The sequence below is a fragment of the Xyrauchen texanus genome, chromosome 50 (genome assembly GCF_025860055.1).
Source record: "Xyrauchen texanus isolate HMW12.3.18 chromosome 50, RBS_HiC_50CHRs, whole genome shotgun sequence".
Taxonomy (NCBI): Eukaryota; Metazoa; Chordata; class Actinopteri; order Cypriniformes; family Catostomidae; genus Xyrauchen; species Xyrauchen texanus.
Window position 1 is genome coordinate 19,435,143 of NC_068325.1, and position 27,145 is coordinate 19,462,287.

Consider the following 27,145-nt stretch of genomic DNA (forward strand, 5'->3'; position numbering starts at 1 on the left):
TCACAAGCTTTTCAAAGGTTTTCATTACAAGAGAAGTGAGGGCAAACTGTCCTGAAGTCATTAAAAGCTTTAGGACTACTGCCTTCAGGAACCGGGGTAATGACAGCCTGCTTCCACATGTTAGGTACCAGGGCCGGTGCTGGTCAAATTGATGGGGTGGTCATGTGATATGAGCGTGAAGCCATCGTCTGTGTTCCGCAACCGCTTTCGGGGCATTGAATCACGTATAATGTGCGAGTAAGGGCAGCTGGTGGACTTTCTGGTGCCCTCCTATGGTAAGATTGTGCCCCCCAAGGGAGTTTGTGCCCTACGCAGACTGCGTAGTATGCGAATAGGGAGTGGCGGTACTGTTAGGTACACATTGTAGGTTTAGATGGCTCTGGGCCAGCCCTCCTTAAATATCCAGACAGAATACACATTGTGTACCAAATGGTATTATCCTTTGAACAATGACAATTTGGGGGTGAATGGGTTCTTGACATCCTGGTGTTAAACCTTCAAGGAGGGGGATTGACCTCCAGTATTACTCAGTATTTGGCAAAGACCTTATAACTTTGTTGTCATTAAGTTTTACAAACCTGGGAATAAGAGCACTATACCAGACGTACTGAGACATTTTAAATGATACCAAATATGTGACACTAGTTACAGTATTTGTATACATCAGATATAGACTTTTGTTAAATACAGATCTTAGGTGATTTTGAGGTGATTCTGAGCTGAAGGGGAATGGATGAGGAGGAGAGAGGAGAGAATGGGACAGATGTGGAAGGGCAACAATGAGGTGTGAATTTGCAATCTTCGCCAAGTGGGGTGTGGTGCCTCAGAAAGAGTTGCTGATTGTGAGATAGTTATATGTTGATTTTCTCAAAGATCATACATTTGCTCTTTGCCTTTGAATGCAAACACATTGGCACCCCGCCTTACAGTTTATTTTCAGCATAGGAAGGAATTCTAGACATCTGTTCTTCATGTTTGTTTCAATAGTGCTGTCAAGCTTTTCTTCTTCAAGAGCAATAGTAAACTGCACCCCGAAATTAACAGCATGCACGGGCAGTTGATTGGCTGTCATCCAAATTGACATCATGGAGTTTGGAATCGGAGGAGGAATGGCGCTGGGTGTGATTACTCTTGAGATAATGAATGTAGGGTTAGTCCAGTGTTTTGAACGCATTGCCTGTTTCAAGTTGGAACAACTTGCTGATTCTAGAAACCTTGAGTAAGATGGGCATGAGAAACTCCAGGTAGTTTGTTCACAGGATCACAGTACATCTGGTCACACAGGATTCAGAGCACTTCTGCATCATAGCATCATTTTGTATCTTGCACAGCTGGAAATGTAACTGAAGCTCCTCCCTCTGCCCTAGTACACGCACACAGCAGTCATGAATGGAGAGTCATCTAGTGTCTGAAAGCTGCACTAGCATCAGTGGCATTTCACCGGCATTGATTAATATGTACATTTTGGCATATACTCTGCGCCTCAATGCACTGTGAGAAAACCAGTTGTGCGAGTGTGATTAAAACCTCGAGATTCCAAGGCAGTGTTTCAACGGCTTTGCTGGCACAAAGTTGAATAACATTTTTCCTTCCAACCTGACACTACAGCCATCGGTTCCAATCCCTACACACTTCTTGAAATCAAGACCGATGCTGTTGAGAAACGGAGTCTATTTTATTCAATGAGACACTGAAGTAACGTACTACTACACACAGCTGCTTTGCCGCAGTGACATCTGTGTTCTCGTCGATTACCAGTGAATACTGAGACTCTCCGATAGCTTTTAGCAAGTCTTTGAACATGCAGGGGGCTATGACATTGTTGATAAGTCCTGTAAATTTTGTACAATGGATTTTCAATCCTTTTCAAAGGTCGAACTTACCAGGTCACCCAAGTGATCGACTGAACTAGCTGCTGTGTGGCAAGCAATATAGCTAGTTAGCTGAAACTCAGCCTTTTGAATTGTGGTTGAATGTTTTGACACAATAAAACTGATGTCTTTTAGATGTGCTGAGGAAAATGGCTTGACATTGCTCTTGTGTTTGTCTGTGCTTGCATGTTGCAGGAGGTCTGCATGGTGAGCGTTAATCTACGCTTTACAGTACCTGCACATAGCTTTACTTTGATCACCGACAACTTAAAAGTCTTTAAGGCCCACTTTGTTGGTGGCATTGTTTGTGGAAATGTGCATATGTCTATGTGACAAGGAACCCCTAATTGGGCTAATCAGCTGAGGAGAGGGATAAATGCGGTGGAACGCGGCCGTTTGGGAGAGAGAGAGCCACATGCAGCTGCCATGTGTGTTTTGTGTATACGTTTAGTCTTTTTTAATCAATTTCTCATTAATCATTATTTTGATGGTTCGTCCCGTTCCCGCCGCTTCCTTTCCCATACTTAACCATTATTACATTGGTGCCGAAGCCCGGGAAGGAGGGATGTGCTGTCGTGGGGTCATCGCCACTGCCATCCACCCAAAGGAACAGCCGTCTCTATCCACCCGGGGACGGAGGAGTTGCTGGCGACCACATGGATGCGGAGGAACGGCCGCCATCCGCGAGGGGAGGAAGGGCTCGCTCACGGCCGCCTGGAGAGATGGAGCTGCTGCCAGGGGATGGAGGAGTTGCTGGCGACCGCCTGGACGCGGAGGAATGGCCGCCATCCGCGAGGGGAGGAGGGGCTCGCTCACGGCCGCCTGGAGAGATGGAGCTGCTGCCAGGGGCGGAGGAGTTCCCTACCATCCGGCAAAACGCGGAGAGGCATTCCATCTGCCAGGGGTCAGAGGACTGGCTCCGGTCCGCCCGGGGAAGAGCAGCTGTCATCCACCAGAGGGTGGAGGAGTGATTGAGGACCAGGCGACGGCTGGGAAACCGGTGGGCACGTTTGTTTTGTTTTTTTAACGGTCAAAATAATAGTTTAATGAAAACTTAAACAAAAAGACACAAAACACACACACAAGGCAACTGCATGTGGCTCTCGCTCTCCCGAACTGCCGCATTTATCCCTCTCCTCGCCCTCCTACTCGTCACAGTCTACCAACCATCATCGCTTGGATACAACGTGATTTTTCTCCAATGAGAGGGAGGAGGAGGTGGGATAGGTCCACGTGGGGATGGGAGTGTTAATCACACTACAGTACAGTACAGTACTGTTTTATTGTGAAGCTGTGAGCAGACAGTGTCAATCAATGCATTGGAAAAAACAGCAACCATAAATGTAAAAAGAACCGTGTCAGATTTTCTTAACAAGCAAACATATTTTTTAAAACAAACCTGACCCGTGATTTTTTTTTAAGCGACTTAAAATAAGCCCAAAGTTGCGTATTATACGTGGACTTGGCAACTTTGATTACAAAACATATTAAAGTGAAAAGCAGAGTTTATTGTTCCAGAAGGCTACTATATCAAGTTTCTATCATTTACTAGTGATTTGTAAAATATATAGGCATCAAAATGACATCCCGTAAAGCCTGAAACATCGTCACCGTATATTTTAATGGTACATTTCTAGCAACAACAGCTACCGTTATTTGACAGTAAATTTAACAGAATTTATTCTAGTGTATGGTTCATCACGAAAACTAAATGATGCGATCCAAAGTGCATTTGAACAGCGGTGAAACACTTTCTTATGATGTGTTACATTCATACGAGCAGACAGAGAAGTACGTTTGAAGTAGAAGAAATAGAAATAAACCTTGTGTAAATTGTTAGCTTTACGCTAAGCTAAAATGCTATTTCTAGCCATTTTACATGCACGTTAACAGACACAATCATGTTTATTTATCAAGAAAATTCACGTTAAATCATCATTTTCTTTTTTTTAAATATTGTTTTCCTGTAAAAATATCTAAAAATCCTAAAAACAAGACCAGTTTGATTGATTGATGTGTATTTTGTCTCACTGTACTGGCAGAGTTTGTATAGTCAAAAACAAGTGAAAAAAATCTACCAGTGCTGAAGAAGTAATCCAAAGTATTTAGATTACATTACTGACCTCGAGTAATCTAACAGAATACATTAAAAATTACATTTTACAGCACGTGTTCTGTAATCTGTAGTGGAAAACATTTAAAAAGTAACCCTGGTAATAAGTAATGCAATTACTTTTCAGACAGAGTAATTAGTACAGTAATCTAACTACACAGTAGAAGATGTAATTAATTACTTTTTTTAGAGTAACTTAACCAACACTGCTCAGAAACATTAAAACAAATATTTTAGCCAAGTATTAAGATTTACGCATTTCAATGTATTAACATTCAGTGTTATTTTTTTTTACGAAATTAAATTATTAAAATTTTAAATATTTAGTTATTTTATTTTATTTTGTTAAACGTTTACTTAGAATTATTATTATTTTTAAATGGAAAATTAGCACATTTATTGAAGGATCCTTGGATAATTATATCGGAAGTTTCGTTTTCGTTTCATCCTAAACGACTCCAGAATGGGAGGAACACTGGATGTATAAAGCTCCGATCCACGTCGTCAAAACACCTCTGTTGTTGTTTGGGCACGGAAACTTTACGCGTAACCTGGACTTCACAGGCCTAGTGTCAAGCTCATTTCCTGAGGATTAAACCTGTAACCGGGAGTGGACTTTGTTCTTGAAACCAAGGCAGGATTTCAGCAGACACGCCAGTGTTGTAGGCGTCTTCTCATATTTCACCCTGCACATTTAATGCGCTATTGAAGGGAACAGTTCCGCAATGGCTTCCACCGCCCCGGTTCTTCTGCTCCTGTTTGCCCTTTTGTTTTCGCCGACAGTCGGTAAGTGCGATCGCCTGGCTAAAGAATCTGTAGTCTGAATATATAAATGGTTTCTTAGCATTTAAATGTGTTTTTTGACGGTTTGGTCGCGTAAACACATGGCTGCCAAATACTAACTGGATCTATCCTGAACACAATAAAAAAACAGCAATGTCATAATGGGCGTTTTTTAATTTTATTTATTTATTTATGTTTCTCTAGCCTAGACAAGTATACAGGCTACAATATTTTGTTTTACAGTATTTCTGTTCATACATGTTTCTTTCTACCATGTGTAATTTTTTTCTTCTTCTCCATATTACATACATTACATCGAGTGTTTTCACACGTTATATTTTAGTTTACTTTTTGGTTTATAATTTAAAGACGCCATGAAATCCATAAAAATTAGCTTTTTTTTTTTTTTTTTGTCTTTTGGTGCATGCGCATTAGCTTTCAGTTAGCTACATTATGGCTGGGAATCGATTCCGCGATTCTGAGGCGTTGGGAATTGAGAATTGATTCAAAACATGGGAATCGACTCCAAAGGTGGAGTCGATTCCTTCCGGGGAAAACGGTTGATGTTTTCGAACCGTGTTTATTTACCTCGACCACTGAACTACTGCACATTTTAGAAGCCTAACAGCACTAATACAATTTACACAATTATTATAAAATTACTGCATCTTATCGATCATCAATCTGACTCGGATTCAAATCCGCTCCGTTTGTTCATCAGTATGAAGCAATAACACAACCCCTTCAACACTTCTGCTTTCCACACCTGGATAGTCTGCTGGTATTCTACTTTGGATTAAACTAATAATCAATTAACTAGCCAAATTTGTGATTGTAAATTGATATACAGTAATTACTTCCCCCATGTTACAACACAATTGTGCAATAAGATGGTGGAGTTGAGTTAGCTTCCCAGTTCACATCAATAAAGTATGTTAAAAGAGCAGCTTTTATGGTTTTTAAACATGCATAATTTTGTTTTAAAGCTCTCATACAGTAGATTTACATGCATCAAAGGTCAAAAAACACTTTCATTTGCTAAAAATTTAAATTGCAGCATTACCTTTTGTTTTCCTCAGTGTCTCAAACGAATCGTTCAATGATCTGTTCTAAAGGATTCATTCTAAACTCCGCCTTTCAGAGAGCATACTCTGCTCTGATTGGTCAGATGTTCCAGGATGTTGTGATTGGTCTACCGTTTAGTGTAGTGTTTGAGGGCGGGTCAAAGCTGTTCGCGAGCAGCCAATGAAGACCAGAGGCGGGTTTTATGTTACCAAATGACATAGGTTAGTACAGGAAGTAAGTCTAGAATTACTAACGACTCGTTTCAGGTGTTTAGAATCGGTTCTTTCTTTTGGGAGTAAAAAAAATTAAAATGTTTTATTGTATAAATGTAATAATAACATTTAATAAAACTGAAATGTATTGTATTATTCTGTGTGCAAATGGTAGTGGACAATTACTGTACATTCTAATATAAACCTCTTTCTAAACAAGAACTCACGGGTGGTAACCGACAATTTCAATGGTGCTTTTAAGATTATGTCTGGAATGGACCTCAAATAGTAAATGTCATTCATGCAAATATAAACGGTGCAAAGAACGCTTTGTTCCAAGTTATTATGAGATTTAACTTAGCCTCTAATTTTTTTCCAAAACCAGGAATCCGAATCTGAGTCGATCCCCAAATGTCTGGAATCTAACAGCCCTAGGCTACATGCTAAAAGTATGGAGTTATATATGTGCCACAATTCTGCATGTGCAAAATTTTGGTTTGAGCACACAAAAATGTTTTGTGTGTGCAAGATGAAATTATGAGTGCATAAAAAGTTATTCTGCACACACAAGATGATATTTTAGGCGCACAATTTTTCTGCACGAGCATGATGAAGCTGAGCGCACAAAAATAAAAAGGCTGTGGCTCAGGTGGTAGAGCGGGTCAGCCACTAATCGCAGTATTGACAGTTTGATTTCCGACCCACACGACACCACATTCCGAAGTGTCCTTGGGCAAGACACTGAACCCCAAGTTGCTCCCAATGTTAGGCTAGTGCCTTGCATGCAGCTCTGCCATCATTGATGTGTGTGTGAATGGGTGAATGAAACGCAGTGTAAAGCGCTTTGAACACCGCTAAGGTTAAAAAGGTGCTATATAAGTGCAGACCATTTACTATTTGTATAAATATTACGCCTGTTGGGCACATCAAATGTCCTGAAAAAAGTGGGAACCCTGAACCTCAAACTATGGGTTTTAAAATCTGCTCACAAGTGTTTATGAATGCATTTATCATGTCATAATTTGACCTTCTAATAAAACGTTTTATTTCTGCTGTTCTTTCTTTAGCTGATGATAATGACTGCAAGGGCTACTTTTCCAGTAGTGGTGTGTACAAGAACTCCATCCATTGCGGTTTTCTTCAGTTTTGCTGTGGGACCTGTGATAACAGATACTGCTGTTCCAATCCGATAATTCAATTAAACGAAGATGCTCAGGATGATTGTTTTTTGTAAGCAATTTTATGTTTCACACTAATACATTAGTTAATTTTGCGTACATTTTATGTTGGCAGTTTTGCCTCTTATTTACAACTGTACAGCATTTTCTTTTGAGAACACTCTCCATAAGCGCATACATTCATTACTTTAGAGCGCTTCAGAACAGGAAATACTATGATTTCCCTCTTTGCTATAGACACAAACTGCTTCAGTCCAGACTTGTGTAATACAGTAACATACAACTCTTACTATTTGTGCACTATATGGTATGTATACCATGCACATTATGTAAACCGTATCCATTTTCATTGGGACAAACGAACCTGAAGTAATTACAGCAGCGATTTTATAGGAGACATTTTCACACAATTTAATCAAAGTTTAGAGCTGAACTTTAAATGTCCGATCTCTCCAAACTAAAAGACCATATTTGAACTGGTAAAGTGTGTTTCTAATGTTTGTTTGTTTATTTATTTTACATTATCTGTCCAGCAACAACAACTACATCAACAATGCAAAGCCTATTGTTATAGGCGTGACGATAACGGGGATTGCTATCTTCGTTATTATCTTCATCGTCTGCTGCGTCTGTCCCTGCTGCTGTATCTACAAAATGTGCAGAAATCCCAGACGTAAGTGTCCAAACATGGAAATGTAAAACGTTTTATTTGTATCTGTTCTTGTGTGCGTTTTCAAATTTGGGACTTTTTCGTTGCCTCATATTTTAGTGGTAATGGTGGCTATTGTGAAATAGTTGATGAACGTGATTAATGTAGGTGATTCTCAAGCAAACTTCTACTTTGTTTCGAACCATTCCCGAGATATAGTCATTTAAATGTTGGCTTAGACTTTATACTTTAGTTATATTTCACCCCAAAATCAAATACAGTGCATAAGATGGCCTGTTTTTATGTCCACTTAAGGGGATAGTTCACCCAAAAATGAAAATTGTATAAATCACTTAAGGCCAAAATATACTTTATGCACGCACAGAAAACAAGTTCCCGTGAAGCTAATTTAATCATCACAGTGCTTAAGGCCCTGATATACTTCCAGAGAAGTTCTTCTTCGTTCAGGGGTTCAATGAAGTTATAAACAGCCGAGAAACAGTATACTGTTAACTCAATACTCAATGATGGTTTTAAGTAATATATATGCTGTACATCATGTTTAATCTGTCTTGTTTACATTGTGAATGAATGACGCTAATGAGCTAACACTATACGTGCCCATATTATGTGCTGATTACACTGTTATTGTCATTTATGATGACTACTTTGTCATTTAGTACTACTACTGCAATGTTGGGCGTATAAGTGTTTATGTTCAGAGTAAAGATAGTAGAGGCGTATCTTACTTTGGGCAGATGTGTGAACTGTTTTCGCTGCTGATGGCACATGAATAAATGGGCACTTGAGAGTATTTGAGTAGAATTGATTCCTTTTGTGGACTAATTATGAGTAGTGGTGGTGATGTAGTGGTCTAAACCACATAACTGGTAAACTGGTAATCAGAAGGTCGCTGGTTCGATCCCCACAGCCACCACCATTGTGTCCTTGAGCAAGGCACTTAACTCCAGGTTGCTCCGGGGGGGATTGTCCCTGTAATAAGTGCACTGTAAGTCACTTTGGATAAAAGCATCTGCCAAATGCATAAATGTAAATGTAATTAAACAAGAACATCTCTATGCGAACGATCATATAGTTGTAGGTACATTAGCACCTTTTTGTTCATTGGTTTTCCGATTTCGTACGAAATATATCAGGGCCTTTACTGTGCAACATAATGCTTAACATCTCCTTTTGTGTTCCACTGAAGAAAGAAAGTCAGTCAGTTGAGTTTGGAACAACACAAGGTTGAATTTTCATTTTTGGGTGAACTATCCCTTTAAGGGTTTTAATTTAAACGTCAGTTAAGCACATCACCCGTTTCTGTGAGAGAAATGATTTTAGAACTTTTGTTTTGAGTTTTAGACTTTCTCTGACCTTGTAACCAATGCTATAAACACTGGAATGCTCATTTGGAACAAATGAATGTTGGAGCATTGTGGAAATCCCCACCCAGTGTGACTCACTCTCAGTGTGTCCACAGCCACTGTGAGCTGGGGGAGGGAGCTTGATACATGCCTGTCTTCAAGGAAGTGGTAAAGCAAGGAAATTGCATAGCCTTTGTGAATGACAGTCACAGGACAGTCACAGGACAGCTGATGATTCACCCTACAAACTTACATTTTTTGGTGAAGATTTGGCTTCCCATTGTTGGGAATGTAGGCCTTTACGTAGACCGTTCAGTCAAAATGCTGCTATTATCCACTCACTCTTATGCTGCTCATTTGATCCAAACCTTTTGATTTTTCTTCTCTTTTCTGTTTAACACAAAATTACTTATTTAGCTGAATGCCTGGGCGGCTCCTTTTCCGTACAATGAAAGTGTACAATGACAACCATGGACAAATAAAGAATTCGACACCATATCCTATATCTTCCGAAGCTATGTTTACAACCTGTTTTACCTCTATAATACAAAGTATTTCAGAGTGAAACAGGATATTCTTTAGACTTTATCCGTCAAATTGATTGGGTGGTAGAAAATGGGCATTATACACCAGAATAAAGCCAGGAGGGGAGGGGTTAAGAAGAGGGCTTGATGAAGTCATTTCAGAGGCGGAGCTAGTTATTATATCTTGAATCAATATTACTAAGACAAATGCGTTGTTTTCTCTCTAACATTCACGATGAATCATACAAAATAAGACCAGGAACATATACTAAAAGTAAATATTGTCAGTTTTGAGTGCATGTTGACTTTAAGCCTTTTAATGGTTCAGATACAACAGTGACCAAGTCAAAAAGGTGCTTTTTTTACTGCATATTTGCATCTAAATGTACACAGTCGACTCTGACGGGAAGGAACTTTACCTGTGGTTGCAGAGGTGTGGCCTTTCACTAACCCATTCTGCAATTTAAGCAATCATCACTACCCAAGATTTTGGGCTGGCCATTTTCATTCGGTTTAAACCCAAAATGTCATTCCAGTGCAGTTTTGTTTGGCTTTGAGGCTAAAACGTTATTACCAGGTTTAAATCAGCTTTACATTTACATTTATGCATTTGGCAGACGCTTTTATCCAAAGCGACTTACAGTGCAGGGTACACCTATTACAGGGACAATCCCCCGGAGCAACCTGGAGTTAAGGGCCTTGCTCAAGGGCCCAACAGTGGCATCTTGGTGGTGCTGGGGCTTGAACCCCCGACCTTCTGGTCAGTAAACCTGAGCCTCAACCACTGAGCCACCACTGCCCCAGCTTTAATTTAAGATTATTCATTTGAGGTGAATCCATCAGAGAATGTTTGCAAGTAGAAAAACCACACTGCTGCTCATTGATTAAAGTGTATGATTATGTACCTTTGATTCACACAGCTGTGATGGGAGCAACAACAACTACAGTCGTAACAACACAATACCCTCAGCAGCCGGTCACCCAGGCAGTTCAGTACCCACCATATCAACCTATGCCCCCTCAGTTTGGTTACGGCGCTCAGCCAGCCTATGGAGGGCAACCCATGCCAACTGGACCATATAAGGGACAGCCATATGTAGCAGGACCTCCACCACCATATCAGGAGGCTGGTAAGAACTGCAAACATAACTGGAATCATTTCATGCATATTTTTACATAAGATGACTTGGAAGAAATTTGTAATATTTATTATATATTTGCGATGTTTTTGCTGGCGATATAAAATTAAACAACATGATTTTACTGCACTTTTTACTGGCCATTAAGTTTCCAAAAACTGTCATTTAGTGCATTTACATGCATGATCTTACCCTGGTTATGCATAATAAACAGACAACGTGCAAGGTCAAATGCATTAACCGTTTAAGCAAAAACGACTGACACATGTAGGTTTTTTCGTGTTGCATGTGCACACCTATAACCTGCATTCTTATCGGCTTATCCAATGTGCGCGAGTGTTGTGCACTTAACCGTTTACGTCGTGACGTCAAAAGCAGGAGGTAACCCGATGATTTCAAGTCTCATGTAAATGTTTTTTTTTGCGTTGTCGAATAAAGTCAGAGGCGCTGATAACTGTCAAAATATATAAATAAATAAAATCTCATACTTGTGTGTGTAAAGACAGATGTTGTAATAAACTTCAGTAGTAAAAATGCCATAAGTTGGTCAGTTTGTCTATTTATGTGTGTGTGTGGTGTTTTTATGTAGTAAAATGCACATGTTTATTTAGTGAAAAACTGTGTTAAACTTGCCATTGAAAACATTATTTTGAACTAGATTTTTATTTCTGACATTAAACATGTTAAATTTTGGCAACATTTTTACAAAAATAAAGGTTAAAGGAGCAATATGTAACATTGACATCAAGCGTTTAAAATGGATACTGCAGTCCAAATTCAAAACACTGGAGAGTCTCGCCTGATTGAGGACACGCAACAGGAACGAGCAAACTGACAATGACAAGCCTTATGCCGCAAGTTGATAAGCTAATGTATATACGTTTGCAATATTTGTATTGTTTGCTAATTATAAACCAGCTCATGTGGATTTTTTATAACTCTGTCAATGTTAGCTAGATTTGCACACTAATTTATTCCAAATCTGGCGACCCAGGGAGTGGAAATGCTATTGGGAAATGTGCAGTGGGTGGGAACACAGGCCAAAACACAAACAGAAAAGTAGAATATACTGGCGGTAGCATTGTTTTTCGGAGAAGTCAGTGAACTTGAATCGAGTTACGCGCTGGTCAGATTGCGTAAATACGCTCCGAATACAGTTTTCTTTCAAAACATGCTACACGTAACATATTAGCCTAAACGGTCGAAATGTCATGGATTAATTGGAGAGTAATTCTTATTGTGCGTTCAGACCAGCGTTGTTGGCAGGGCAGCCAGAGCCAGATTATGTTGCTCTCGCCTCCTCTGGTCTGAACGCACGGTTAAATAGCTAATACTTCTGTATATTCATTATATGCTTTCGTTTCAGAAGCTCAGGTTGTTTAATCGTATGTTGATACATTGATACAACATTTTTAAAAAGTAGTTTATAAATTTGTCTAAATATTTGGTTCAAGTTTAGTCTGTTGTAGTTTGACACGTTTGTGTCATTCTGGAGATTATCATCAACTAGGGCTACATCCATATTAATCCGGATACGTTTGAAAACACTCACCGTGCACACTACCAAGCGTTTTCCACAAGTTGCTAGTCCTTGCTAAAACGTACGGAAACACTTAATTCCCCTTACTGCACATGCAAATAAATCGGCGTTCCAGGTACGAGCTGAAATGCAATTCCCAGTAGACTTTGCGTCGCCAATGATGGAATGCAATGTAAAGTTTATACGAAGTAGGATTTATCTTTAACAACGCTATCAAAGTGAATAGCAGACAAAACAATGACGACACCATCATGCAGCGCCATCTTGATTATTTTGGGTTGAATGCATCACATGACTGCGTCACATGACAACAAATACCTCCGTTTTCAGATATCTCCGTCTTCCCCCATCCACACTACAACGTAAAGACAACGTTTTTCAAATGTATCCACTTGGAGGAGCGTTTTCGTATAGCAAAAAAAACCCGCCGTCTCATTCTGGACGAAAGGCCAAAACGTCGAGACAAAGATGCGTTTGCAGATAAATACGTGTTGCTGTAGATGTGCCCTAAGTTTGTTTTTGTTGACCAAAATAATATGCCATTTTAGTCAAGAGTACTATTTACTAAAATGAATGAATATGACAATGAAATATTGATTAACTTTAAAGGACGTTTTCGGCAAAAGACAAAAGTTATGACTAAAATAGAAAAACGGACAAATGTCAAGACCCTACGGAGGGTTACATTTACTTCTTAGTCGAAATTTTCCTGCAGTGTCTAAAATCTTCAACTATAAGCTTCAAATAACATTGGATAAACAATTTGAATTGACTAATTTCATTGGCTTTTTTATCCAAGGTGGCCCAGGATATCCTGCTCCCTACAGTCAGGCTGCATATGATGGTGGCCAGGCAGGGTACCCCATACAACCCCCAGCTCAGCCACCTCAACCAACAGACTACAGCTCGAAACAGCCAGCCTACAACCCCAACTATTAGTCTCATTAGTCACCGTGGATTGTTGATGGCTACGTAATTCCATGACCAGGTTCAGAGAATAGCGCTATTGTGGATTTTACAGCTGCCGTGAACGCATCCAATCATGTTGGAAATAAAATTATTGTTCATATTATTATTATTATTATTGGTGTTTTTAAAGGGATAGTAAAGTCGTTCCAAACTCGTATGACTTTCTTCTTTCATTGAATACAGAAGTTATGCTGAATGTTAGGGGCTGACAGCCTCAGTCACCATTCGCTTTCATTGTATAGAAAATAAACGCAAATGGAATTGAATGGTGACTGAGGATAACGTTTTGCCTTGCTCAAATCAAAAAACAAAAAAAAGAAAGTCATAGTGTCTTTGGTGGGTTTGTAGAGTAACTGATGACTCTTAATTTAAGCACCAAAGTCATTTCTTTTACACGTCATAAATCTATTTTTATCCACTCCAACCATTACTCGTGACTCCAAGCCATCTTTTGAGTTCAGTTCCTTCTCGTTTTTGTTTATCTCCAGTGAACAAAAGGGAAATGCTTTTTCTAATTATATATAGAGAGAGAGAGAGAGAGAAAGCGATATCTAAATATCCTTAAAAATATAAATATATTTACTTGAAGCAATACTGCATATGATTTTAAGGCTTGTTTTCAGAGAATATCCAGCATCTTGAAATTCTTTGTTCTTGTTTTCAGAATTAACCTCTCTAAATTTTGTTAGATTAATGCTAAAAAAAAATGCAAAAAAAACAATATTTGATTTTGAATAATTCAAGATATATTGCCTGATTTTGTTTTAATATACATTAAACAAGTTTGCTCATTATATTTAGATTAATTTACTGGAAAACAACAAAAATACGGATTAAGACTTTTTTCAGTGCAGTACTCTTTTCCATCTTTAAATGTCGTTAATTGCCTTAATTATGAGGCTCATTAGCTTCATTTTTGTCCTGAGAACTTGCACACATGTTTTTGTCGCTTTATGAAGTTATGTGGTTGGTGAACATCATGGTTATCGTAATTCCAGCTTGCTGTTTAGATGTTTGCGTTTCACCATTTTCATTTTATTCAGGTTTATGCATCTGTGAATGTTCCTGCACATCTGAAGTGTATCGATGTCTCCATGTAAAAAGATCCAGAATATGCCTTATTTAAAAGCAGCTTATGCAGCAAATTACATGTTAATGGGACAGTTCAACATTTACTCGCTTTCATTTCCTTCCAAACCCAAAAGGTGTTCATTGTTACAGGTTTGTATTAAGCTCTAATGTCAAGATTTTCCATCGTGTGTTTGTGAGAATTAAAAAAACAAACAGATGTTATTTTGGTTTGGTTACACTGACGCACTGTTTTGCAGCGATCATGGTGAATGTAAAATGTTCTGCGTCACATAATTGCCCAAGATCAGAGCATTTATCTTTCTCAGCCGTGATTATTTGAAAGTTAAAGTGAACACATTCTCGCTTTTACAGATGAAAGTCTTTCAAGGTGAGAAAGAGGGTGAAATATTTCAAATGTCGCTCGACTGACCCGTTTTGGCTTCTTTAAAGACTTATGACACTTTTGGGCTTCCATATTTTGTTTTTATTTGGTGTATTGTCAGATAATGTTTTTTTATAAACTGTAAATGTTAAACTGATGTTCAAAAGTTTATATTACATTCATCTCTATGTTTGCAACAGTAAATAAAAGTGTTAGAACCATTCATTTGTACATACGAACATCATTTCTCACTTTTGTCAGAGATTCTGGATTTGTCCACAACCTTGACTTACACAGAGGTGTACAGGAAGTGAGGTTATAGAGGTGTTACCAAATGTTGAAATCCAATTGTATAATTATGTTACACACTTAAAATATAATCTTTGCTGTTGATGGGAAAGTGCATACTTTTTAGTATGTATCAGGACAAACGACTACATCAAACGGTGTCTTAATACCTGCTAAGTATCAGCTTAATGTTTTTACATTTAAAAACTGCTGTGGCAGCTTCATCCTTGCATTCATTGCCATTTTTTTTAAACTCCATTTTTTTCCCGGCACAATGGGTAATGATTTTGTGGAATCCCAAGAGTGATACAGATTGAATTGTCTTTAATTCAGGATATTAGTGCTCAAGTCTTGGCAAAATCTGCAGACATGAAAAACACAAGACAATGTTCATTGCCAAACCTCTGACTTCATTACATTTGGTCATTCTGACCCGGTTTCAGAGTCCATGTCTTCAACATATTCAGTTTCAGATCGGCAGATCTCTTCTAGAGCCATTTCTGCAAACCAACAACAATGCAAAACAGATTTTCAAGAATTTTAGTGGCTCCACAACATTTCTTAACAATATATATATCCTCGGTTAAATGGATTGGTTAATCTAAAATGTAATTAGCTGTCAATGTTAAGGGGAAAAACACTGGCTATGTTCAGAATAGAATAGGTTAATGAATACCGCACAGTTTGTACCATTTACTGCGTACTATTCTTTTAAAATCTTATGTGAAATAGAATGAATAATGTGACAATACAGTCAAACAAAAGTATGCTATATTGTTGTCACATTACCTCAATACATGCATGTTTAATTCAGAGTAATGTCATCTATTTCAGAAATAAATGACTATTTAACATTTTCATTGGCATTATATATATATATATATACTGCAGAAACGGGATGAGTTGTATACTTTGATTGCATACTGCAGAAACGGTATGAGTTGTATACGTTGAATGCATACTGCAGAAACGGTATGTGTAGTATACGTTGAATGCATACTGCAGAAACAGTATGAGGAGTATACATTTTTCAAACGTCTTAATCTGATTACAGAGGACATATATACTTTACCTCAGCAGCTGGTTCTCTGGTAAATTCTCAGCCAGCTGACACAGAGTCCTCAGACTAGTGCTCACTACCACTTCCAGCACTGGTAACAAATGCTAGATCTGCCAACCGCAGAAGCATGCTCAGTAGAGGCAGCTGGGTGTGGGACCTGTGTGGGCTCTATGCAGTTCAAAGAGATTCTTTGAACACTGTGGCCGGTTCACATCAGATTGCTCTGAAATACCTCACCGGGTGGCATAACACCACCTCCAAAGCTTCACTGCTGTAGCACACTACATGATTAAGAGCTTTCATGGCAGCCAACGCAAACCCTTCTTGACTGCTGAGCGATTCTTCAAGCCTCGAGGCTAAGCTGGAGTCGGAGGAACCCGACAGCGAGCTTTTATGAAGCGACGTCTTTCCAGAACTCCTGACAGATTCCAGCAACTGGCAGTATGTGCTGATGCGGAAGGCCAGTAAAGGGAGGAAGTGGACCACAGCGGGGCAGCTTCATCGGTTAGTCGCCGTTACGCAATGTATGCGTAGGGTGTCGGAGAGCTAGTGCGGTCAGTGCAGACATAGCAAGATCCTGCAGTTGGTGAAATTGAGCTTGAGGGCGATAAAATGCTCGGAGTTCTGTAGAGGATGAGCTGGAAGTCGGCAACGATCCCCTAAAATGAAGAAAACGAATTGGTGAGAAAATGCACCAATATTTAACCTTGTCATGTGGATGTTCCAATACGCAATAAAATGATTGTCTTCGAACATGCTATTAAAACATAGAAATATCGTTGATGTAAAAAACATCTTCAAAGTGTGTAGCTCAACCGGTAGAGCAATGGCAATTGTAACAATTTTGATGGATTTAAAAAGTTACACATTTCTGGAATAAATAGAAAAGTTTTATTCTGAATAGTGTGGTTTATGGACCAAAATGATGTAACGTATGTTACTTCGTGCATCTTAGAAAATGGAGCATTGTTAAACATTTCCAATGTTGACTGTTCAAAATCGGAAAGTAAACATTCCATTGGAAAATACCAATGTTTACAATGTTAACAGTGTCTGTAACTTACAGGCTGACGTAGCCGTGCTGTGATAGGATGTTTGGCAGAGCATCAGGACTGATTGAAAGTAGGTGACAGAGACCCAGAGAACTCGGATCTAATGGTTGCTGCAGGAGGAGGTTTAGTAAAGGAACTGTAAACAAATTAAAACTACAGTTAAAGGACTGTGTAACACAGAATAAGATGTAATGCATAAAGTCTCAGTCAAGTAAATTGTGACTGAGGCTAACATTCTACAAATAATGGAAGTCATATGGGATGGAAAAGGGTGAGAAATGATGCCAACATTTTTATTTTTCGTGAACTACACCTTTAAACGGAAAGGACTGTGTCAGCAACTACCTTCCTGATGGGGGTCTGATCTGAGGTTTCTTTCTGAATATGGCTCTTCTACTGATGAACTTTTGGACTGTGCTGGTTTCTCATCTGCAAGTTTGAAAGTTTGATATTGAAATGACTGTAATAGTGAATTAAATGTGCTATATGTAAGATTGACAACAAGCATTCGAAATGGGTGCTGCAGTCCACATTCAAAACATTGGAGAGTTGTCTGCCCCGCCACAGACTCTAAGCTCATGCGGGTTTACATGATAATTAGCCAACTCCGCATCCGTTTTAAAGGATTTCTGGGCTTTAAGCTGTCACCATTTTCTAAAGGCATCTCCAATATTTATCCTTGTTTTACTACATCTCTGGTCATGGTGGTTTTTAGACGGATGGCGAGGCTTTTTATTTCGGGTGAAATCTGTTATCTCTGATCCAGTTTGTTTGCAGGCTTCCATGGCTGCAGCACGCAGAGTTGTTTGTCTGCAACCTTGTTCAAATCTGGCAACCCAGCTTTGTCGAAATACTATTGGTGAGTGGGCAGTGGGCCGGACCACACAGGCCAAAACATAAACAGAAAATTCCGACCCGCAGGAGCGTGGACGCGGTGTTATATGACAACACACATTTTCTTATTAAAAGCACAAATGTTGTCAGAGCCGTAGCCTAGCTCATGACATGTGGTGCTGATGCATCGCTGGTGACCTGAGTTCGAGTCCTGGCTCGGGAGGTCCTCTCCCGATCCCATTCCCACTCTTCTCCCACTCATTTCCTGTCACCCCTATACTTTCCCTATCCCGGGAATCACAGCCAGTTTTCCACAGATTGCAACAGTCTCAAACATCTACTGATCAGGAACCACATCGATCTCAAACCTTCGCCACTCAAGAACAACCATAACAACAACAGCAGTAAGACATGGCATCTGCTTATATTATGTCTTCCTGCATTGCATGCCACATGTTTACTATAGCTTCTTCCGTCAGCAGTGAGGGATTCACATGTGATAAATGTAAGGAATTAATAAGGCTGACGGAGAAGGTTAATGAGTTAGAGACACGTATCCAAACACTAGTGGAGGTCAGTGAAAAAGAGAAGCCGGTAGATACAGTTTCGGGTACGGGTAGTACAGCGGGCCACACACACACACTTTGGTTCCGGCTCTAGAGCCCCCGCAGCAGGTCGTTTGGGTCTGACATCAGATAAAATTTACATGTGCTGGCTAATGCTAAAAATAGATTTTCTATAATTGCTATTCAAGTAGCCACTAATGATGTCCGGCTTCACCAGTCAGAGATCATTAGAGATAATGTTAAAGAGGTTTGTGAACCTGAAAAAACAAGTCAGTCACTATAATATACTCTGGTCCCCTCCCTCCCCTGTGACGAAGTTTATAGAAGATTAGTGTCACTGAACGGCTGGATGTCTGAGTGGTGTCCAGAGAATAATACATAGTCCCATCCTTCCAGGAAAGGTGCTGCTCTCCTCTCTAGTAATTTGGCTCATAGTCTTAATAGTGATAGTATTTGACTAACTGGTTAAGTAGCAGACAACCTGGTTAATCCAAACGTCTGCTTGCTGTCTTGAGACATCGCAAAGGTCACATAAACAACAACACATAGAGACTGTATCGCCTATATATCATACAGAGATGGTGTCTGTACCCAGAACTACCAAACACAAACCCCTCAAAAAATCATTTAGAAAAAATTTGATTATGGTCAAAACATTTTTTTAAGATAAACATCATATAAATCACAGTACAGAGACTGCACTTATCAGGAGTTACAAATGACTTGCTCTTATCATCTGATCGCAGCTGCATTTCCCTTCTAGTGCTGCAAAGGACATGATAATCACAACATTCTCTGGAATAGGCTGGAGAATTATATTGGCATTTATGGAGTTGCATTAGCATGGTTTAGGTCCTATTTATCAGACCGCTACTACTTTGTACGTGTAAACGAGGAATTGTCAAATCAAACAAAAGTATGGAGTGCCACAGGGCTCAGTTTTAGGGCCTCTGCCTTTCTCCTTATACATGCTTCCCCTGGGAGATATTATCAGGAATCATGGAATAAGTTTAGCTAGCCAGCATGATGCAACCAAAATACAATTAATCAAAAAAGTTGACAAGTTTTCTTGTCATGGCCAGTCAGGCCAAAACCTCCAACTAAACGAAAGAGTTGCGATTTAATAACATTATTGGACTGGTAAAGTGACCAGACAAAAACAGTTTCTATTTGTATAAAAAAAGTTGTTTACATATTTCAGGTGTGCCGGTTAGCTTTCCTCGACATTCTTGATTTTCCCTTTCATTTCATTAATCTCGTCTTTTTTAAAGTGCAACTCTGACTGCAGCGACTGGACCTGAAAGAAATCAACCGTTTTGAGTTACACATAATCTGTCAATACATTTAAATGTGTAATTAATCGAATCTCATCCTACTCTGCAAGATCATCAGGCAGCCCGTGTATGGGCGAGATGAGACGCACCTCCTTGGAGAGCTCCTTCTCTTTCTCTAGAGCGAGCTGGCTCTGTCTCCGCTATTCTTTCTCTTGATTGCCCAGTCTCAGAGAGTCTCGCAATACCCGGATCTCACCGTTCTTCAACAGGATCTCCTCCTCTACCTCCTTCAGCTGAGTGTGAACACAGATGAAGATGATTAATGAGATTTAAAGGGCCTTGTCTTGCTCTTTTGAAATGAATGTACAGTAGTAGAAACAGCTTATTTAATTCTAAGGGTCAGAAAATGGTCACGTGAATCAAAGTTTTGACATTTTTGGTGCAAGAAACCTTGACCTTTACATTATAAGAGGACTTTGGGGGTGGATGAATCATTTGCTGTATTTCATGGAGGACACCACAAACCTTTTGTTCAGTTCTGCTTGTTGTTCCTCTAATTGTTTGTAGTACAGATCTTCTTTGTCTTTACCAGAATGCACATCACCTGTGAGGAACAAATCATTTTGGTACCATATTGGTTTGCTTCAAAACCAGTTTCTAGAACCAATCTAGCGACAATCCCACATGCAAAAGTTCTCAAATGACTGTTCATATTTGACATCAATGCATCTATGAACATCATTTACTAGTGAAATATATTTCTAACCAAACACATCGTTCCTTTGTGGTTCTTTGTCATTATATAAAGTGCTACTACTGCACCCGTCTCCGAGGGTCAATGCTTTTCGACTGGATCTCACAGGACGTTTGCTCTGCTCATCAAGAGTGAACACAGAACCGAATGTTCTCTTCGACCCGCTGTTCTGACCGTCTTTAGTTATGGCCTGCAAACGGGTCGGGTCCAGCTGACAACTGTTGGCCCTTCAGTTGCTTACTCGCAGGGATATCCATGACAATGACTCAACGGGAGCTTTGGGGAAATCAATGAAGCGTTATACATATGATTATGTTGTTACATATGATTATGTTGTTTATTAATTTTTCCTCCAAACATAATGATGGTCATTATGGCCAAACGGTTACATTTTTTTTCATCAGACCAGAGGACCTTTCTCCAACCAGTAAGATCTTTGTCCCCATGTGCACTTGCAAACTGTAGTCGGGCTTTTTTATGGTGGTTTTGGAGCAGTGGCTTCTTCCTGGCAGAGCAGCCTTACAGGTTATGTTGTTATAGGACTCGTTTTACTGTGGATATAGATACTCGTCTACCGGTTTCCTCTAGCATATTCACAAGGTCCTTTGCTGTTGTTCTGGGATTGATTTGCACTTTTTGCACCAAACTACGTTCATCTCTAGGAGACAGAATGCGTCTCCTTCCTGAGCGGTATGATGGCTGTGTGGTCCCATGGCGTTTATACTTGTGTACTATTGTTTGTACAGATGAACGTGAGACCTTCAGGCATTTGGAAATTGCTCCCAAGGATGATCCAGTCTTGTGGAGGTCCACAATTTTTTTCTGAGGTCTTGGCTGATTTATTTTAATTTTCCCATGATGTCAAGCAAAGAGGCACAGATATATACAGGTCCTTCTCAAAAAATTTGCACATTGTGATAGTTAATTCTTTTCCATAATGTAATGATAAAAATTAAACTTTCATATATTTTAGATTCATTGCACACCAACTGAAATATTTCAGGTCTTTTATTGTTTTAATACAGATGATTTTGGCATACAGCTCATGAAAACCCAAAATTCCTATCTCAAAAAATTAGCATATCATGAAAAGGGTCTCTAAACGAGCTATTAACCTAATCATCTGAATCAACTAATTAACTCTAAACACCTGCAAAAGATTCCTGAGGCTTTTAAAAACTCCCAGCCTGTTTCATTACTCAAAACCGCAATCATGGGTAAGACTGCCGACCTGACTGCTGTCCAGAAGGCCATCATTGACACCCTCAAGCAAGAGGGTAAGACACAGAAAGACATTTCTGAACAAATAGGCTGTTCCCAGAGTGCTGTATCAAGGCACCTCAGTGGGAAGTCTATGGGAAGGAAAAAGTGTGGCAAAAAACGCTGCACAACGAGAAGAGGTGACCGGACCCTGAGGAAGATTGTGGAGAAGGACCGATTCCAGACCTTGGGGACCTCGCGGAAGCAGTGGACTGAGTCTGGAGTAGAAACATCCAGAGCCACCGTGCACAGGCACCAGAAACAGCGGCAGAAGCGCCTGACCTGGGCTACAGAGAAGCAGCACTGGACTGTTGCTCAGTGGTCCAAAGTACTTTTTTCGGATGGATGCAAATTTTGCATGTCATTCGGAAATCAAGGTGCCAGAGTCTGGAGGAAGACTGGGGAGAAGGAAATGCCAAAATGCCTGAAGTCCAGTGTCAAGTACCCACAGTCAGTGATGGTCTGGGGTGCCATGTCAGCTGCTGGTGTTGGTCCACTGTGTTTTATCAAGGGCAGGGTCAATGCAGCTAGCTATCAGGAGATTTTGGAGCACTTCATGCTTCCATCTGCTGAAAAGCTTTATGGAGATGAAGATTTCATTTTTCAGCACGACCTGGCACCTGCTCACATTGCCAAAACCACTGGTAAATGGTTTACTGACCATGGTATTACTGTGCTCAATTGGCCTGCCAACTCTCCTGACCTGAACCCCATAGAGAATCTGTGGGATATTGTGAAGAGAAAGTTGAGAGACGTAAGACCCAACACTCTGGATGAGCTTAAGGCCGCTATCGAAGCATCCTGGGCCTCCATAACACCTCAGCAGTGCCACAGGCTGATTGCCTCCATGCCACGCCGCATTGAAGCAGTCATTTCTGCAAAAGGATTCCCGACCAAGTATTGAGTGCATAACTGAACATAATTATTTGAAGGTTGACTTTTTTGTATTAAAAACACTTCTTTTATTGGTCGGATGAAATATGCGAATTTTTTGAGATAGGAATTTTGGGTTTTCATGAGCTGTATGCCAAAATCATCAGTATTAAAACAATAAAAGACCTGAAATATTTCAGTTGGTGTGCAATGAATCTAAAATATATGAAAGTTTAATTTTTATCATTACATTATGGAAAAGAATGAACTTTATCACAATATGCAAATTTTTTGAGAAGGACCAGTGTGTGTGTGTGTGTGTGTATGTATATATATATATATATATATATATATACACACACACAAAGTATCTCACAAAAGTGAGTACACCCTGCACATTTTTGTAAATATTTGATTATATCTTTTCATGTGACAACACTGAAGAAATGACACTTTGCTACAATGTAAAGTAGTGAGTGTACAGCTTGAATAACTCAACACACAACATGTCCATTTTAACCAAAAACAAACTGGATTTAACCACTAGTCTTATGGATTACTTGTATGCTGTCTTTATGTGCTTTGTGGAGCTTCAAAGGTCTGGTCACCATTCACTTGCATTTATGGACCTACAGAGCTGAACATTTTATTCTAAATATCTTCATTTGTGTGCAGCAGCAGCAGAAGAAAGTAAGTTTTTCACATCTGGGATGGCATGAAGGTGAGAATTGAATTTTTTGAGTCCCAGAGAAAATAACAAAACGACATTGAACTCCGTTATTGACAACTTTGACTTTTCACCGAGTTCTTAAGAGAATCCCAAGGCAGTTATTCGCTCGCCAGAGACTACAAATAACACCTACTTACACAATGTCTATCACATATTCGCATATTAATTGCAAAATGTGCATGTTAATTACCTGCAGCTTCAGTGTCCGCTCTCAAACATCCTATTAAACACTACAGTTCATCAAAACAGCATGTTGGACAAACATTTAAACATACAAACCTACATGGTTTTGAGCTATTAATATAAACAATAAATGACTAAATAAATAAATAAATAACCGAAGACTTTTCAATTTAACCGCATTTTGTGAACTTGGGAGGACCATCCGGCCAGACGGAAGCGCACGTGGTAGTACAGCCTCATCTGATTGGCTAATGCGCAGGTTCCGTTGTGTCACAGTGCAATTTGATTGGCCAGTTCACCAGCGCTCGTACTACGGAGATTCTCGTGAGACAAAGGTCAAACACACACGCGTTTTGATTCATTTTGTTTTCGTTTAGACACACCACACACAAAAATGAATTTGACGCATCTGAATGAGGCGTTTTGATTTTTTTTTATTACCTGATTCTGCATATGAAATGCAGAATAAAAGAAGTTTAATTTGATAAAAGTTGTATTTTACTACACATGTCGCTACATATACAGTTGAAGTCAGAAGTTTACATACGCTTAGGTTGAAGTCATTCAAACACATTTTTTAACCACTGCACATATTTAATATAATCAAACAATAGTTTAACAAGTCGTGCAGGACATCTACTTTGTGCATGACACAAGTAATGTTTCCAACAATGGTTCACAGACAGATTGTTTCACTTTTAATTGACTATATCACAATTCCAGTGGGTCAGAAGTTTACATACACTAAGCTATCTGCCGCAGATTGGAAAATTCCAGAAACTTAGGTCAAGCATTTAGACAATTAGCCAGTTAGCTTCTGATAGGAAGTGTACTGAATTGGAGGTGTACCTGTGGCTGTATTTTAAGGCCTACCTTCAAACTCTGTGCCTCTTTGCTTGACATCATGAGAAAATCAAAATAAATCAGCCAAGACCTCAGAAAAAAAATTGTGGACCTCCACAAGTCTGATTCATCCTTGGGAGCAATTTCCAAATACCTGAAGGTGCCACGTTCATCTGTACAAACAATAGTACGCAAATATAAACACCATGTGACCACACAGCCGTCATACCACTCAGGAAGGAGACGCAGTCTGTCTCCAAGAGATGAACGTAGTTTGGTGCAAAAAGTGCAAATCAATCCCAGAACAACAGCAAAGGACCTTGTGAAGATGCTGGAGGAAACAGGTAGACAGGTATCTATATCCACAGGTATCACCATCCCAACTGTGAAGCATGGGGGTGCAGCATCATGTTGTGAGGGTGATTTGCTGCAGGAGGGACTGGTGCACTTCACAAAATAGATGGCATCATGAGGAAGGAAATATATGTGGATATATTGAAGCAACATCTCAAGACATCAGCCAGGAAGTTAAAACTTGGTCGCAAATGGGTCTTCCAAATGGACAATGACCCCAAGCATACCTCCAAAGTTGTGGCAAAATGACTTAAGGACAACAAAGTCAAGACATTGGAGTGGCCATCACTTTGTGGGTAGAACTGAAAAGGTGTGTGCAAGGAGGCCTACAAACCTGACTCAGTTACACCAGTTCTGCCTGGAGGAAATAAAAGCTAAAATAAATCATTCACTCTACTATTATTCTGACATTTCACATTCTTTTATTTTTATTTTGTATAAATAAACAAGGCATTGTTATAAAACATGTGAATGATATATTTATAATAATAATAATAATAATAATAATAATAAGAATGAATTGGCTCAGGAAAGACCCCATTATTATAATTTAGTCTAATCTTTTGATGCGAGTTCCACGGTCTGTTTATGGAAATAACCTATTCATGACGTCACCGCGAACTCGCTCTCTGATTGGCGGAGCCGTGTTCCTGCAGAGTGTTGTTTACCATCTGATCGCAGAACTGCAGCTGCACGTAGAGTTCGATCCACCGCAGCAGGAGGAAGGTTGTGGCCGAAAATAGCTTTTTTTTAATACACCAATTTTCTCGACTACGTGTGTCAAGTCGCTCTTAACTGTTGTAGAAACTCTCTATGCACTTACTCCGATTCATTGGAACAGGTCAGTCATGTTTAAGGGTCTTTTTTCCTGGTGTTTTGAACAAAGGAATCTGCCAAAGCCTAGTTGAGTTCAGCTGTACTTGAACCAATTGATACCAAAAACTCACTTATACTATTATTTCACCGTGTGTCACTGTTTAAACAGTTTTGTTTGGTGCATTTCTTTCAGCTCATGCTAAAATATCAATATGAAAACTGAAGTCTCGACTGCTGCTAACTTTGTCACTCGTCTGTTGAGAGGAACAAGATTGCTTTCAGAAGAACAGCTGCAACAATTCAGATTCTCTTTGGAAGAAGCTTTGGGGGGTAAGATGGGATCAAACACCATTTACAGCGTTCAGAAGTGAATTTAAGTATATGTATTGCATAATGAAAATGTGTCCACATTTGTTATTTTGAACAAAGCCAATGAAGATTACATTCAGGCAGTTTATTGCAGCACCAAAGTCCATTCTCGAAAATGTGATCATATTCCTCCATGAAGGAAAACAAATGAAGGGCACAAACCTTTAGCAAGGAAAGCTACATGCCATGTTTGGCTGTAAAAAATGTCATTTTAATGGGAAAATAAAATGTGTCCATGCATTGACACCAAACCAATGTTTTATTTTTCACAGGTTTTTACCATAAATGAATGCATTTTATTTGCAGTGTTGTCTGATGTTCTTTCTTCGTTCATTGCAGATCATTATCAGCATCACTGGTTCCCAAATGCACCTTGCAAAGGTTCTGGTTACAGGTGCATCCGGATCAACCACAAGATGGACCCTTTGATAGGCAAAGCCGCCTGTACAATTGGAATCACAAAGGAACGGCTCTTCAAACTACTGCCAAGTGAGCTCACCATGTGGGTAGACCCCTACGAAGTGTCCTACCGGATAGGCGAGGACGGATCCATTTGTGTCCTCTATGAGTCCGCACCTCCGGACAAGAATCAGACACCAGCAGACAGCTGCAAAGAGGAACTGCGAATCGGACAGCCGAGTCCGTCCAAACCGTTTGGCATGATGACTTGTTCTAGCTGAAGAATCAGTGATTCATTCGCTGCTTGTGGGCACAGTCAATAAACACATTGCTCACATTTGATTTGCTTTTTTTTTTATCAGTGGTGACGTTTTCATTTGATCAAACTCATGGGGAAAACAGATTTATTTTTTATTAAATGTGTGTTTCTAAGCTCCATGTACAGTCATGTTGAATATGTTTTTAAAATTTCTATTAAAAGGTTTTCTATGAATTTCTAGAAAAATTAAGTATTTTGTGGTTATTCCATTCCATCCAAATATATTAGTTACATGGCTAGTCAAAACATAAGCTATCCAAAGTGCTCTATGTATGGCTTATGTTTTGATAAGCCGTCTCATAGTTTTA

At 39.5% G+C, this 27,145-nt stretch overlaps 2 protein-coding genes and 1 pseudogene across 2 annotated transcripts; 2 read left to right on the plus strand and 1 right to left on the minus strand.

The window, feature by feature from the left end:
* Positions 1 to 4,449: 4,449 nt before the first annotated feature.
* On the plus strand, positions 4,450 to 15,089 carry LOC127641100 (protein shisa-5-like). Its single transcript, XM_052123870.1, has 5 exons — positions 4,450 to 4,770; positions 7,112 to 7,274; positions 7,756 to 7,895; positions 10,683 to 10,892; positions 13,241 to 15,089. Exons 1-5 carry the CDS (start codon positions 4,710 to 4,712, stop codon positions 13,378 to 13,380), a joined length of 714 nt encoding a protein of 237 aa, XP_051979830.1. The 5' UTR covers positions 4,450 to 4,709; the 3' UTR covers positions 13,381 to 15,089.
* A 159-nt stretch (positions 15,090 to 15,248) lies between these two features.
* On the minus strand, positions 15,249 to 17,927 carry LOC127641009 (ATR-interacting protein-like; annotated as a pseudogene).
* Positions 17,928 to 25,616: 7,689 nt separating this feature from the next.
* Positions 25,617 to 27,013, plus strand: LOC127641103 (protein BTG1-like). The gene is made up of 3 exons (XM_052123873.1): positions 25,617 to 25,775; positions 25,944 to 26,080; positions 26,459 to 27,013. Exons 2-3 carry the CDS (start codon positions 25,963 to 25,965, stop codon positions 26,797 to 26,799), a joined length of 459 nt encoding a protein of 152 aa, XP_051979833.1. The 5' UTR covers positions 25,617 to 25,775; positions 25,944 to 25,962; the 3' UTR covers positions 26,800 to 27,013.
* The last annotated feature ends 132 nt before the right edge of the window (positions 27,014 to 27,145 follow it).